Source organism: Peromyscus eremicus, unplaced genomic scaffold (assembly GCF_949786415.1).
Source record: "Peromyscus eremicus unplaced genomic scaffold, PerEre_H2_v1 PerEre#2#unplaced_541, whole genome shotgun sequence".
In the NCBI taxonomy this organism is placed as follows: domain Eukaryota; kingdom Metazoa; phylum Chordata; class Mammalia; order Rodentia; family Cricetidae; genus Peromyscus; species Peromyscus eremicus.
Genome location: NW_026734777.1, coordinates 40,215 through 54,757, shown reverse-complemented (window position 1 = coordinate 54,757; position 14,543 = coordinate 40,215). Strand labels below are relative to the sequence as shown.

The following is a 14,543-nucleotide window of genomic DNA, read 5'->3' as shown; positions in this document are numbered from 1 at the left end:
GCTGTCCCAGGCAGTGGAGGACAGCAGGGCCCTCCTGGTCACAGGGCTGCCTTCCCCACCTGGCAGTCCCTCTGCTGCAGCTTCCTGATGAGTTCCAACAGGTTCATCTGCAGCGTCAGCTCCTGGGATGTAAGAGAGGCCCTGTAAGGGCCAACCCGACACCCCATGCCCTTTCGTCTTGGCCTGAGACATACAAGGGCCTAGAAGACGTCAGGCAGTAAGGGGAAGGTGGCTATGGCCAGGCAGAGGGAGAATCTGGCCCTTGGCACCTAGGGCAGCAGTCTCTGACTGGCTTCCTTAGAGTGGCCACAGGAGGCTAGCATGCAGGAGGTAGGTGGAAGCCTCTGCAAGGCTGGACAGGTGGGCATTACCTCCACGCCCTTCCCAGGGCCTTCCACCCCACCTCTGCCCACCACTAACTAAGCTTCATGAAGAACCAATGTGCCAAGACTCCAGGGACTTGGTGTATTAACATATGCCTGTAATCCCATGCTTAGAAGCCAGGGCAGGAGGACTTCAGGTTCAAGGCCAGCGTGAGCAGTACAGCAGACCTTGTCCCCCAAAAGTGTAAATAAATACAAACAAAACAAGCAATACACCAACAAAACAAGCTCCAGGTAGAACCGAACCTTCAGGGGCCAGGGACACAGGCTTCAGTAGGGCCGGCCTAGGTGCTGACCTGAGGATTCGTGGTCACGTAGAAACCAGCTACCCCTGCCTTCTCCAGTGTGCTCTGCTGGTCAGCAACCTTCCGGTCCAGTTCCAGGACAATCTTGCGGTCCATGGCCTGCTGCTCCTCCCGGATTCGATGCTCCATGGCCTGCCATGTCTTGAGTGAGGGTGGCTCCTGCTAGGGCTTCCGCCCAGGGATGCCTCAAACATCCCTGCCTGCTCCTTCTTCCTGGCTACCCTGCCCACCCAAGGTGGTTCTGGTTCCAGGGCCACGGCATCCTTGCTTGTGACTCAGCAGAGGGGCTCCATAAGGCTACCCAACAGTCCCAGCCCCTTAGGGCCACCACTCTAACGCCATGGCCTGTTGGCCTGTGGGTCTACAGCTGACCCCAGATCCTCCCCGACTGCTCTGGCCATCCAGCCACTGCACTTCAGCACCCTGACTCAGTGACTGCTTATGTAGGCTCCAGTCCACAGAGATGCTTGTTGGGAGGAACAGGAGTGACAGATGGGCTGGGACTCCTCTCAGCTAGGGTATCTCAGTCCCCATGGGGAGAAGCCATGAGCTGGACCTCACCAAGCCTCCAGCAAGCCATGAGCTCCGCTCCTGAACCCCCCTCAGCCCCTCCACGGAGCCAGGCCCAGCTCTCCCGCCCCAGCTCCTACCTCCAGCTCGCACTGCTGAGCTGTCTGGAGAACTGGCAAGTTGTGGGGCCGGCAGGTCTGCTGGGCTTCCAGATGCTTCTGCCTCAGAGCCTGCCTGAGCACTAGGAGGGAAAGAGAGTTGTCAGCAAGAGAGGTGGTGGGAAGAGGGGGCAGGGTTAGAGGCCTAGTCTAAGAAGTCCTTCGCCTCCAGGGTGCTAAGAGAGGGCTGCAGGTTAGGCAGGGATGGCAATGACCTCAGAGCTCAGTACACCCAGGGCAGGGACAGGAGGCACACAGGTGCCTGAGGCAGCCAGTCGCTGGATTCAGGCGGCACAGTTCTAGCTGTGCTGTCCTCAACACCATCCACAGGACATCACCCAAGGACACCTACGGAAGTATTAAAGAGCCAGAAAGAAGCCCATAAGAGAAGGAAGGGGCTCTGTCTGCCAGTGGTGCCGCTGGGTCAAATCAAGCTTGGTGCTGCCCTATAGGTGAGCAGAGCAGCCACTGCCCAGCAGCCAGCAGAGGTGAAGGGTGTGCACAGGCTCATACTGTGAGCCAGCAGGGTCCTGCACTGGGAAGTCTGTTGTTTTACCCTCTACCAGCAGGCAAAGTACCTGGTCCCTGATCAACTGTGCCACACGTATGGACATGTACAAACTACATGCCCTGATGGGAACAGTGACAGACAGACATGGAACTGCCATCACAAAGTGGAACGTACCACACCAGTCTGCACATAAAATGGGAGTGTGGCTGGCTGGCCCTGAGAAAACTCAAAACCTAACACTCCTACTCCTAGAGGAGATTCACAGGACAGCTCTCTTCAGGGAGGCGCCTTGAGTCTGAGCCTCTACAGTGCCCTCGTTCTGTACGTTTTGTACGTACTTCAATGACACCACGCATCGTTGTTGTTTGAAAATGAGGGGCACCTCAATATAAGTACCAACACAAGGACAGGAAAGAGGCCGCCTGATTATCTGGTTGCAGCGAACAAGAGGTAGACACACGGCTTGTGGCAACGGGCACGTGCATGACACGTCCCTCAGTCACTCAGCCAACACTGCTACAAGTCCCAGGCCAATCCCCAGAGTCCATTCTGGCCACTCGCTCAGGAGGGGCCTGGGCATGGTAATGACCAAGGGAATCAAGGTGCCCATCCCATCACCACCTTCTGGATCTGGCTGAAGGCCGCGGAGGCTCCCACTGCCAGGTGCACCTGCGCCTGGGCCAAGCCTTCTGAAAGACAAATGGCGAAGGCCTGAGGCAGGTACCAAAACATTCCAGATAAAGGGGCTCCGCAGAGTAATGGCCAATTCCAGATCAAGTCGGGGGAGAACAATTAAAAGTAAGAGTGGAGGTCTTTCCTTTCTGGTACCAGAAGGAAAGTGCTGGAAGAATGATGGATGTAAGAGAAGGAGCCAGGCAAAGCCTCCTACTGGTCACACAAGGCAGTCAGGACACTGAAAACAGTGAGCAAAGCAGGGCCTGGCCCAGACTTGGCATCCCAGCACTGGAGACGCTGAGGCAGGAGGACTGCCAATTCTAGACTACACTGTCTTAGTAAACCAAGAAAGCAAAGAAAATAATGAACTGAGTCATGTACTTATGAACTAGATACACCATATACCTCTATCAAAACATTAACAAAAAGACACAGCCACTCCAACATTTGGTGAAGAAATAAAACTCTTGGAAAACTGAGGAGACTTCTAAATCATTCTGAGGCAAGCATTATCTTCATACCCACAAAAATATTACAAAAAAATTGGAAAGGTTGTTGTCTATCAGGAATGAGGCAAAACGCCTAAGATTCTCATGAATCAAATTCAACAGACCAAGATGGGAAGTGACTCAGTCAATAAATGAGCCCCCATGTCAAGAGCTGGGCACAGCAGCGTGCTCTGTAGGCTCAGCACTGGGGAGGCAGGGACAGGCTGCTCCCTATAGTTCAATGGCCAGCCACAGGATCAAATCTGTGAGCTCCAGGTTTGGTGTAAAAAAATAAGGCGGCGAGAAACAGAGGAAGACATTTGTTGCTGTGTGGTTAGTTCCAAGACAGGGTTTCTCTGTGTAGCTTTGTGCCTTTCCTGGAACTCACTCTGTAGCCCAGGCTGGCCTCGAACTTACAGAAATCCACCTGCCTCTGCCTCCTGAGTGCTGGGATCAAAGGCGTGCACCACTACCCGGCTTTACTTTTATGTCAATTTGACACAAGCTAAAGTCATCTGAGAGAAGGAAGCCTTGATTAAGACAATGTCTTCATAGGACTGGGCTGTGGACAAGCCTGTAGGGCATTTTCTTAATTGGTGATTGATGGGGGAGGGAGAACCCCATTGTGGATGGTGCCATCTCTGGTGCCACCAGAACCTGATGGTTCTGGGTTCTATAAGAAAGCAGACCAAACAACCCATGAGGAGCAAGCCAATAAGCAGCACCCCTCCATGGCCTCTGCATCTGCTCCTGTCCCCAAGACCTGCCCTGACTTCCTTCGATGATGAACAGTGATGCTGAAGTGTAAGATAAACCCTTTCCTCAAGTGGCTTTTGGTCCTGGTGTTTCATCACAGCAATAGTAACCCTACCTAGGACATCATGCCTACCTCTGGCCTCCACATGCATGAGCACACATATACGTGGACACACCCACATGAACACTACACACAGACCTACACACAATTTAAAAAACAACATACAGAAAAGAAAAATACATCATGGCTATACAGAACGGATTTCCAGGATGCAGTTCATGTCAGGAATTTAGAAAAATCATTGTCACTCACTGTAGTAACAGAAAAGCCACCTGATCATCTCCATAGGAACTGCAAAGGTTTTAACAAAATGCAACACACATTTCTTTTTCTTTTTCTTTTTTTTTTTTTTTTTTCGAGACAGGGTTTCTCTGTGTAGCTTTGTGCCTTTCCTGGAACTCACTTGGTAGCCCAGGCTGGCCTCGAACTCACAGAGATCCGCCTGCCTCTGCCTCCCGAGTGCTGGGATTAAAGGCGTGCACCACCACCGCCGCCCGCAACACACATTTCTAATGGAGGAACTCCTGTCTGGCAGCACACAGACAAGACCTGTCCCAGAAAGGCTGGGAATGTTTGCATGTAAATGTAACTCAATACAGAAAACTTGATTAGCATGTTGAGAGGTCCTGGGTTCAGTCCTCAGTATCAAAATCCAAAGTAATAACAAAGCCCAAAGATCTAGAGCGAAGTATTAGTGGAGAGCACGGGGACACTGTCACACTAGGCCTTCATCTTTCCTACACTGTGTGAACCGAGTCAAGCTCGGATCAAATAAAATGGGAGGGAGACCTGAAGGTACAACGGGAGCAGCCTAGTATAATTTATAGGAAGGAGCTACGAATAACCGGCTGCTATCTAACCGGTACCACAGACCTGTCAACAGACCTACAAGCAGCAAGGCCCATCCTGTCTAGGAGAATGCGGGGACCTGGGGACCCAAGTAAGAAGTTTCTGAGCAGCTGGCTAAAAGGGCAAGCATAGACGGGCTCTGCACCACCCAATGCTCCTGCGACCAGAGACGCCCTGGGAAGGTCCCCCCCCCCACACACACACACCTCGGTGTTCGTTCTGCAGCCGCAGTCGCTGGTTATACAGGCTCTTCTCGGTGAGGTGCTGGATCTCCAGAAGCCCCTGCACGATCTCGAACACAGTGCCATCGAGCAGTGCCAGGGCCAAGTCGCTGAGCGTGGTGTAGGACAGGCGCTGCTGAAAGGAGCTGCGGGCAGACCGCCGGGTGAGCGCGGCCCCCGCCCCCGCTCCGGCCCCTAACCCGGACCCCCGCCCCCGCTCCGGCCCCTAACCCGGACCCCCGCCCCCGCTCCGGCCCCTAACCCGGACCCCCGCCTCCGCTCCGGCCCCCAACCCGGACCCCCGCCTCCGCTCCGGCCCCCAACCCGGACCCCCGCCTCCGCTCCGGCCCCCAACCCGGACCCCCGCCTCCGCTCCGACCCCCAACCCGGACCCCCGCGTACGCTCCGACCCCCAACCCGGACCCCCGCCTACGCTCCGGCCCCTAACCCGGACCCCCGCCTCCGCTCCGACCCCCAACTCGGACCCCCGCCTCCGCTCCGGCCCCCAACTCGGACCCCCGCCTCCGCTCCGACCCCTAACCCGGACACCCGCCTCCGCTCCGGCCCCTAACCCGGACCCCCGCCTACGCTCCGACCCCCAACCCGGACCCCCGCCTACGCTCCGACCCCCAACTCGGACCCCCGCCTACGTTCCGGCCCCCAACCCGGACCCTCGTGCCCGTTCCAGCCCCCAGCCCCTTGTCCCTCGCTCCGACCCCCAACCCGGACCCCGGCTCCTGCTCCGGCTCACGGCCCCTAACCCTCCGTCCCCGCCTCCCACCCCGGTCCCCTCCTCCCGGCATCCCGTTCCCCGCCCCCCCGCCCACCTCCCTTCGGTCCCCGGGCTCCGCTCCCCGGCCCCCGATCCCCCGGTCTCCGCTCCCCGGTCCCCTCCCCCCGGGATCACCCCCGGCCTCCGCTCCCCGTTCCCCGCCCCCCGCCCACCTCCCTTCGGTCCCCGGCCTCCGCTCCCCGGTCCCCGATAACCCCAGCCGCCCGGCCCCTGGTCCACGCCCCCCGCCCCTGGCCGACGGCCCCCGGCCCGGCCCCGAACCTGGGCAGTTCCTTGACCAGGCTCTGCAGCGCTGACAGCAGCTGGTAGTGCCGCTCCTGCTGCCGGGCCCGGTCCGCAGCCTCGTCCCCGGCGCCCGCGTAGCGGTCCATAGCCCGGCCGCCCGCCGCCCCCCAGTCCGCCTCTCCCGGACGCTCCGGCGAGCCCCGCCCCCTACGTCAATCTCCGGCGCGGATGACGCATGCGCCCCGCCCCTCCGGTAAGTGTGGGCTCTCCGCGCCGTGCGTCACGCTCGGTAAGACCCGCTCCTCCCCTCCAGAGGCCGCTGGACGCGCTAGGTCGGAGCGCGGGGAGTGGGGTGGAGCTGGGGCTCGCTGGGCTCCGGTAGGGACCTGACCTCGGAGGTGCACGCCCTGACCTCTGCATCCCGGTGTTTTAAAGAAGCGGGTCCGGCCAGCACGGAGTGTGCGCGGACTCAGGCCGCTGGAGGCCGGACGCTGGCCGGACTGTTGTCCTCCACCCTGGGGACTGCAGGAGAACCATACAGCGGAAATCCAGCTTCCCTTCTTAGCCTTATTCATAAAATAATTTAAGAATGAACTCACATGGAAGCACAAGGACAATTTTATTAGAGCTTAAAAGAAGCCCCACCCCACAGACAAGCTGTAAACCACAGCAACAGTCTACAACTGGAGAATGGAAAAGAAAAGGGTGTTGGGAGTTGAACTCGCGCTTGCTCAGCAGGTCTTTTACCCACCAAGCCATCTCCCCAGCCCCTGGCAGTGTCAAAATTCTTAGCTTGCAGCATGAGTAAGAGGAATGACACCTTCCTAAAGCAGGGTTTCTTACACTATACCACTGCAGAAAGGCTGACACTTTTACAGTTACATTCCATGCAGTGTCATCTATATCTCTATTTCTATCTGTCTGTCTGTCTATCTATCTATCTATCTATCTATCTGTATGTCGTTGAAGCGTCTGGTTGCATTCTTTTTATCTTCTCGGGCCATGATAAGCTCTGAAGTAGTGAATTCAGATCTGAATAACTTAAAATTACAGTGAAGAAACCTTTCAGTGGTTTGAATGAAAATGGACCCATAGGCTCATACATTTGAATACTTGGTCCTCGGTTGGTGGGACTATTTGGGAAGGATTAGGAGGTGTGGCCTTGTAGGAGGAGATGTGTCACCGGGGGCTGGTGCACCCCCCCTCCCTGCACCCCATCACTAAGTCATGCTTATGGATCAAGGTGTAAGCTACCAGCTACTGCCTCAGGGCCTTGCCTGCCTGTCGGATGCCATGCTCCCCACTATGATGGTCATGGACTCACCTTCTGAAACGAAGACCCTGATAACCCCTTCTATAAGTTGCCTTGGTCGTAGTGGCTGCACAGCAATAGAAAAGTCACTAAGACACCTGTACATGAAGAAGTAATTGGCATGAATAAATATACTCCAAAGTAACTGTAATTTAATGTTGACAGTATACCAAATTATGATGAATCATTTAAATCATACACTTAAAAGTCATCTGCAGCTGGAGATTGTCTGTTAAGAGTTTCCATTGCTGCAACAAAACACCACGATCAAAAACTAAGGTGGAGAGGAAAGGATTTATTAGGCTTACACTTCAGCATTGCTGTTAATCACTGAAGAAAGTCAGGACAGGAACTCAAACATGGCCAGAACCTGGAGGCAGGAGCTGATGCAGAGGCCATGGGGGAGAGCTGCTTACTGGCTTGCTTCCCCTGGTTTTCTCAGCCTGCTTTCTTACAGAACCCAGTACCACCAGCCCAGGGATGGCACCACCCACCATGGGTTGGGCCCTCCCTCGTTCATCACTAACTGAGAAAATGCCTTACAGCTGGGTCTCATGGAGGCATTTCCTCAACTGAGGGTCCTTCCTCTCTGATGACTCTAGCTTGTGCCAAGTTGACACACAAAAGCAGCCAGTGCAGGGATGTCGCTCAGTTGGTAGAGTGCTTGCCTACTCTGCATGATGCACCGGGGTTCTATCTGCAGCACCACAGAAAGCGGGCATGGTGGTGCCCCCCTGTAATCCCAGTACTCGGTAACTGGAGGCTCAATCAGGAGCTCAGGGTCATCTCTGTCATAGTGAGTTCCAGGCTGGCCTGAGATACATGAGACTTTGGCCCTAAAAAAATGAAATGTTCACGTACTCAACTCTGGATATTGGAGTGTGAGCAATTCTTAACTGTCTCTTTAACACACTGATTAAGACACAAACTAACAGACCCCAACAGGGACACATGCCTGAGACACAATATTACTGTGTTCCTTACGAGGCCCCCTGAAAGCTGAGAGCTAAGTCACATTGCTTCCCTAACATTTACACCCTATGACAGCCGAGAAGGATGGAGACTGGAATATCACCATGGTGCCGCCATGCCGCCTGTGATATCATATGACAGCTCATGGAAGATACATATCTCTACATATCATGTCACTAAGTCATAAGATGTCATATGACATCTGGGAGATGAAATGGTGACTGAGCCACATTACATCATGATGTCACACACTCATCCAGAGGAGAACGGAGCATCACATCAGGCCACTGTGCATAGATGGTACCTTAAGATGGTCAGGAATGGAGGCTGGAGTTACAGTTTTTCACCTTTTTGCTTAATATGACAGTCCAGAGACAGGTATGCAGATCGTGAGCCACAGTCTCTCACACAGGTGATGGGACATCATCTGTGACATTAATGCGATGTGCCAGGGCTGCAATCTGTCCTCATGTCAGGTGTGAGTCTTCACTCTACGTTATGTAAAACGTCATGTACAAGATGAGCTGGGATGCGGACCTGAGATACATTAGATATGCATAAATGGAATGTATCGGTTGAGAGGAGAGAGGTACCAGCCACGTGCCACATGGTACTATGTGACAACGGAGGGCTTAGATTGTCTTACACTGTGTCACATAAGATATATGACAACTGTAGGGGGCACACATTTTTGTCACTTTGGTAACTACATAATAGACCTAATATCTAATGTTTATCTAATAATTATAAGACAAGCCAAAGAGGGACCAGCCCTTGATTCACAGTATGTCACGATGTTCCTGAGGGTGTCATGTCATCAAAGACCACAAAGCTCAGCTGCATCATGTCACAATGGAATATACTGAACCCTGCAGTGACTCAAAGAGGGGACACACACCTTATTCATGTATGTGTGCATCATGGTGTCACGTGTGTATCACACAGCAAACCGGAGAGGATGCAGTCACTGCTCACCCTCCGGTGTGTTGTCACTGGACAGTAGGCAGGTGCGTTGTGACACTGTGAGAAGTGGGGCAGCTGCTGACTGGAATGAGGAGACTAAAGGCACATTCAGTCCCTGCATGTTATGAAATACCATACAGCAGTCAAAGTGGGCGAAAATACCAGTAATGCTGTGTTGATAGGTTATGCGCATATGAGTAGTCTCTGGACTGACAACATCAGGTCCTGAACTACTGAGTGCAGGTTAAACCTATGAACCACTGTATTCAGCAGTGTTCATATAGTGTGTGCAGGACGCTGATCACTGATATTTATCTCTAGTCTGTGTTTAAGTAGGCAGGGGCAGGAGTGATTGAGATGAGAGTATACAGCAGGTGGACACTCTTCACAGGGGCAGGTGCAGGAGTGATTGAGATGAGCAGTATACAGCAGGTGCACACTGTCCACAGGGGCAGGTGCAGGAGTGATTGAGATGAGCAGTATACAGCAGGTGGACACTCTTCACAGGGGCAGGTGAATGAGTGATTGAGGTGAAGCATTGTGTTTAGAAGACAGGTTTCTAGTACTGCATTCTCCTATGATTTACTTATTTATTTATTTTGAAGCAGTGTCTCTGTGTGTAGTCCTGGCTGTCCTGGGACTCGCTCTGTAGACCAAGCTGGCCTCCAACTCACAGAGACCCTCAGGCCTCTGCCTCCCTAGTGCTGAGATTGAAGACATACACCACCATGCCCAGTTTTTCTGTTGTAACGCTGTGTTTGAGAGCATGAGCCACATTACTGAGGGAGCCTCACAACCTCTCCATAAATCATTATGCTCAGCATTGTTCATCTGATACCGTCTATTCACACAGGTCTCCTGTTGCATGAATTCTAAATGGTCTTAATAAAACCTGGAGCCAGATATTGAAATAAATACTGAAAGAACAGAGGGACAAAGGAACAAGCCACAGCCGTTTCTCACCTCGACAACTCTGAGAATCCTCTGACCGAATGCCTCTGAGTCCTCAGCTGAAAGGGCCTAGTTCCTGTCTCCTCACGCCTTATAAGCCTTTCTCTGCCCAGCCATTCATTTCCTGTCTCAACCTTCCTAGTACTGGGATTAATGGCATGTATGCTTCCCAAATACTGGTAGCAAAAGCGTGAGATCGCCGGGCGGTGGTGGCGCACGCCTTTAATCCCAGCACTCGGGAGGCAGAGCCAGGCGGATCTCTGTGAGTTCGAGGCCAGCCTGGGCTACCAAGTGAGTTCCAGGAAAAGGCGCAAAGCTGCACAGAGAAACCCTGTCTCGAAAAACAAAAAACCAAAAAAAAAAAAAAAAAAAAAAAAGCGTGAGATCTCCAGTGCTGGGATTAAAGGTGTGTGCCACCACTGCCTGGCTCTGTTTCTTTTAGACTGGATTAATCTTGTGTAGTCTAGGGTGGCCTTAAACTCACAGAGATCCAGATGGATCTCTGCCTCTGCCTCTTAAGTGCTAGGATTAAAGGTGTGTGCCCCACTGCCTGGCCTCTATGTTTAATCTAGTGGCTGGCTCTGTCCTCTGATCCTCAGGCAAGCTTTATTTGATACACAATATATCACTACAGTCTCATCTTTGTGCTTATTAGGGGGAAGATTTGTGAAAGATTTTCTGTTACACTTTCTCCATGAAACCAGCTTCACAGAAGGTGGTGTGAGCACAGCAGTCTTGACTGCCCAAAGAGAGGAATGCTGACTTCTGGTAATGCTATGTTTACAGGATTCTGACACTGGGCTGACTCAGGGGCCAGTTATCTCAGAGGAACACTGTATTTAGCTACTCGTGGTGCACATAAAATACATACTTTGGGGATGTGCTTTAACAGCTTGGTACATGAACAACGGAGCATATTATCATCTCTGATAAAGACTTTCTTGAGCATTGTGCACTGCACATAACATTTTGTTCAATGACATTGTTTTAAGTACTGTCTACCAGACGTGTGTGTATGAGTCACTGAAGCCATGGTCTCTGGGAGTGGTTTCCAGTGGCTGACAACCCAGTGCCGCACGTTTCGATGTACATCAGCAGCATTGAGCACAGAGATCATTTTGAAAGCAAGAGCACAGTTCCTCACCTGGACCAGAAAGCCTCCAGAAGTTTGTGAGTGGGTAGCTTGGGATCTGGAAGGTATGGGTTGATATATTTAAAGTGCTGTAAGAGGGAAAACTTCTGCCAACCAAGTAACTTGTTCATTCCTATGAAGATGTGTAGTTAGAGTTTTCCTGCCTGGCCCACAGTCAGGACAAATCTCTCTCACCCGCCAGTCCCACAGCGGTCAGACCCAACCAAGTAAACACAGAGACTTATATTGGTTACAAACTGTATGGCTGTGGCAGGCTTCTTGCTAACTGTTCTTACAGCTTAAATTAACCCATTTCTATTAATCTATACCTTGCCACTTGGCTCGTGGCTTACCGGCATCTTCATATGCTGTTTGTCATCATGGTGGCTGGCAGTGTCTCTCTGACTCAGCCTTCCACTTCCCAGCTTTATTCTCCTCCTTGTCCCGCCTATACTTCCTGCCTAGCCAATGGCCAATCAGTGTTTTATTTATTGACCAATCAGCAACACATTTGCCATACAGAGCATCCCACAACAAAGATGAAGTTAAAATGTTACCAGTTGGGGATACAGCTCAGTGGTGAAGAACTTGCCTGCTGTCTACTGTAGTCATGTTCTACTGCTGGGGAAGAGATACGTGACCACGGCAACTCTTGTAAAAGAAAGCAGTTAATTGGGGCTGGCTTACAGCATCAGAGGGTTAGTCCATTATCCTCATGGCAGAGAGCAGGGTGGCATGCCAGCAGGCACTGGAACAGAAGCAGAGAGAGAGACAGAGAGAGAGAGAGACAGAGACAGAGAGACAGAGAGACAGAGAGAGACAGAGACAGAGAGAGACAGAGAGAGAGACAGAGAGACAGAGACAGAGGAGAAGGTGAAGGAGAAGGCGTGGTATGGGCTTTTGAAACTTCAAAGCCCACCCCTAGTGACATGCTTATTCCAACAAAGCTATACCTCTTAATCGTTCTAATCCTGTCAGAGAGTTCCACTCCTTGTGACTAAGCATTCAAATATGTGGATCTCTGGAAGTCATTCTTTTTCAAACCACAATACCTACTATGTATAAGGTCCTAGGTTCAGTTATCAGAACCACAAAGCTAAACAAACAAAATTCAACAAAAAAGGAAAGGAAAGGAAAGAAATTAAGATATTCCCAACTAAGCAGAAGCTGGAGGAGTTTGTTGCTATTAAACCTGGTGAACAAGAAATGCTATCGGTAACACCACCACAACAGCTGGAGATCAATGAAAACAAAAGCAAACCCTAGCGCTACAGTCGTGGCCCACATACCTTGGAGGAATTAACGTCTCTCTAACTGGACTGTTCAACAAGAGGGGAATCATTTCTAGTACTGGAAACCTACCCAGCTACCCAGGGCCACTGAGATCATGGATCTTGGAGGAGAATCTACAATCACCACTTTACTAAACCAGCGTAATCCCTAACTAAATCCTAAATAATTGTCCTTATACTCACAGATAAGTGTATTGGGGCTGGCTTACAGTCCTCACTCTGAATCAAGGAAATTTCTCTTTGCAATAGATGGAGACCATTACAGAAAGCCACAACCAATAGCAATGCAGAGTTATGGACCCCAGTCCCAAGGGCTGCGTCTACAATACAACTCCCACACCTAAGGCTCAGGGATCGTTGTAGAAGAGGAGGCAGAAAGATTATAAGAGCCAGAGGGTCAGGGAGTTTTCTGTGAGATTATGTCTCGAATCATGTGAGGAGCTACACCCAGATAGCTTCCACGGATCCTCGCCCACAGGCTCCGTGAGCAGCCAGCACGATCTGCCCCAATCTGCCGTACCAGCGACAGCGCCGATTCCTGCGCTGTAATCGCGCACGTACTGCTTCTATTGGGCCAGACCTCCGTGGGTGGCCGGGTGCGGCCACTCATGGTGCTGGGCGGCCACTCATGGTGCTGGGCTCACGGGCTGCAGGGTCTGGGGTGGGCGGGGCGCCGAAGGGTCTGAGGTGGGCGGGGCGCCGCAGGGTCTGGAGTGGGCGGGGCTCCGCAGGGTCGTGGTGCGCGGGGCTCCGCAGGGTCTGGGGTGGGCGGGGCTCCGCAGGGTCTGGAGTGGGCGGGGCGCCGCAGGGTCTGAGGTGGGCGGGGCGCCGCAGGATCTCGGGTGGGCGGGGCGCCTCAGGGTCTGGGGTGGGCGGGGCTCCGCAGGCTCACAACGGGCATCGCCTCAGGCACCCGAGCCTGGAGAAGAGCAGAGTAGCAGCGCAGACTGCCCGAGATGGGAAGAACGCCCGGATGAGCGAGCTAGAACAGTAAATGGAGGATTTGGAAGAAGAGATTTTTTTTAGGAGTGAGGAAGTAGAGTCTTAGAGGTTAAGAGACTTTGAAAGTGTAGCAGAGTTTACAGTTTAGGGTTGGAGGGCAGGCAGGACAGACAAAGAGAACAACGGATCTGTTATGGGTGGAGAGGGAGGGTAGGATTCCAGCATGGTGTGGTGGGAGAGCCGGCAGGAACAGAGAGAATGGATCTGTTGTGGGAAGAACCCCAGCATGGCCAGAACAAACGCCAGGAGAGCCTGGTGAGTCAAGGCCAGGTGGGCACTCTTTGGCAGGCAACTTAAGAGAAGTTTTTCGGGGACACGGGGAGAGTTGAAGAGTGAAAGGTCATCCTGGAGTGAAGGCACGGGAGCCGGGTAGACAGACCAACCGAGAACAGGGAGCGAGAGGGCGAAGATAACCCGCGATTCAGGCACCATGGTTCAGGGGCCCAGTCCCCAGATAAGCGGGAGTCTGGAGGCGCCACAACCCTAGCCAGCAAAGCCTGGGTCGTGGGGCACTGGATGAAAAGGGAGGGGCGAGCGCAGGGGCCCCAAAACCACGAATACACGGCAGCTCGGACCATTTGTCCTTATGCATCACGAAGGACGTTAAAATCAAGAGTGCCCTCTGCTGGCCATAGTGACTGGTTATCAAGAGCGTATTGAGGCCCGCCCCTAGAGCACAAGGAAACCAGGCGTCTTGGACACAATTTGGATAAATTTTGTAGCAGACACCCCAAGGACATTGGGGTGGGGTGGGGTGGAGCTTGGACTTGGATCCACGGTTACCCATTTGTAGGTATGTATGTATGTATGTATGTATGTATGTATGTATGTATGTATGTATTTTAAAAGACTTATGTGTTCTGCTTCCATGTGTGCCTGCAGGCCAGAAGAGGGCACCATATCTCACTATAGATGGTTGTGAGCCACCATGTGGTTGGTGGGAATTGAACTCAGGACCTCTGAAAAGCAGCCAGTGCTTTTAAA

At 52.6% G+C, this 14,543-nt stretch overlaps 1 protein-coding gene and 1 long non-coding RNA gene across 3 annotated transcripts in view; one reads left to right on the top strand and one right to left on the bottom strand.

The window, feature by feature from the left end:
* Nucleotides 1-8: 8 nt before the first annotated feature.
* LOC131901868 (protein DGCR6-like) lies at nucleotides 9-6,196 on the bottom strand. 2 transcript variants are annotated; one of them, XM_059252932.1, is made up of 5 exons: nucleotides 5,972-6,196; nucleotides 4,903-5,063; nucleotides 1,339-1,439; nucleotides 680-850; nucleotides 9-122 (listed from the first exon to the last, which is right to left on the bottom strand). In XM_059252932.1, the coding sequence occupies exons 1-5, from the start codon at nucleotides 6,079-6,081 to the stop codon at nucleotides 39-41; spliced, it is 627 nt and encodes a 208-aa protein (XP_059108915.1). In that variant the 5' UTR covers nucleotides 6,082-6,196; the 3' UTR covers nucleotides 9-38. The 2 variants fall into 2 exon arrangements, with proteins under 2 accessions (XP_059108915.1, XP_059108914.1); XM_059252931.1 differs by having other exon boundaries at nucleotides 680-820; nucleotides 5,972-6,195.
* LOC131901870 (uncharacterized) overlaps nucleotides 5,864-14,543 on the top strand; it is a 46,325-nt gene continuing 37,645 nt past the window's right edge. The window contains exon 1 of the long non-coding RNA XR_009376922.1: nucleotides 5,864-6,188. This is a non-coding gene — a long non-coding RNA (uncharacterized LOC131901870). The remainder of the gene's footprint in view (nucleotides 6,189-14,543) is intronic.

Bases quoted from the DNA above. Each gene is read 5' to 3' on its own strand.
- LOC131901868 (XM_059252932.1), bottom strand. From the start codon at position 6,081: ATGGACCGCTACGCGGGCGCCGGGGACGAGGCTGCGGACCGGGCCCGG. The intron at 1,440-4,902 runs GTGTGTGTGTGT...TTTCCCTCCTAG, and splicing joins GCTGCAGAACGAACACCGAG to TGCTCAGGCAGGCTCTGAGG. The intron at 851-1,338 runs GTAGGAGCTGGG...CGGAAGCCCTAG, and splicing joins CTCAGCAGTGCGAGCTGGAG to CAGGAGCCACCCTCACTCAA.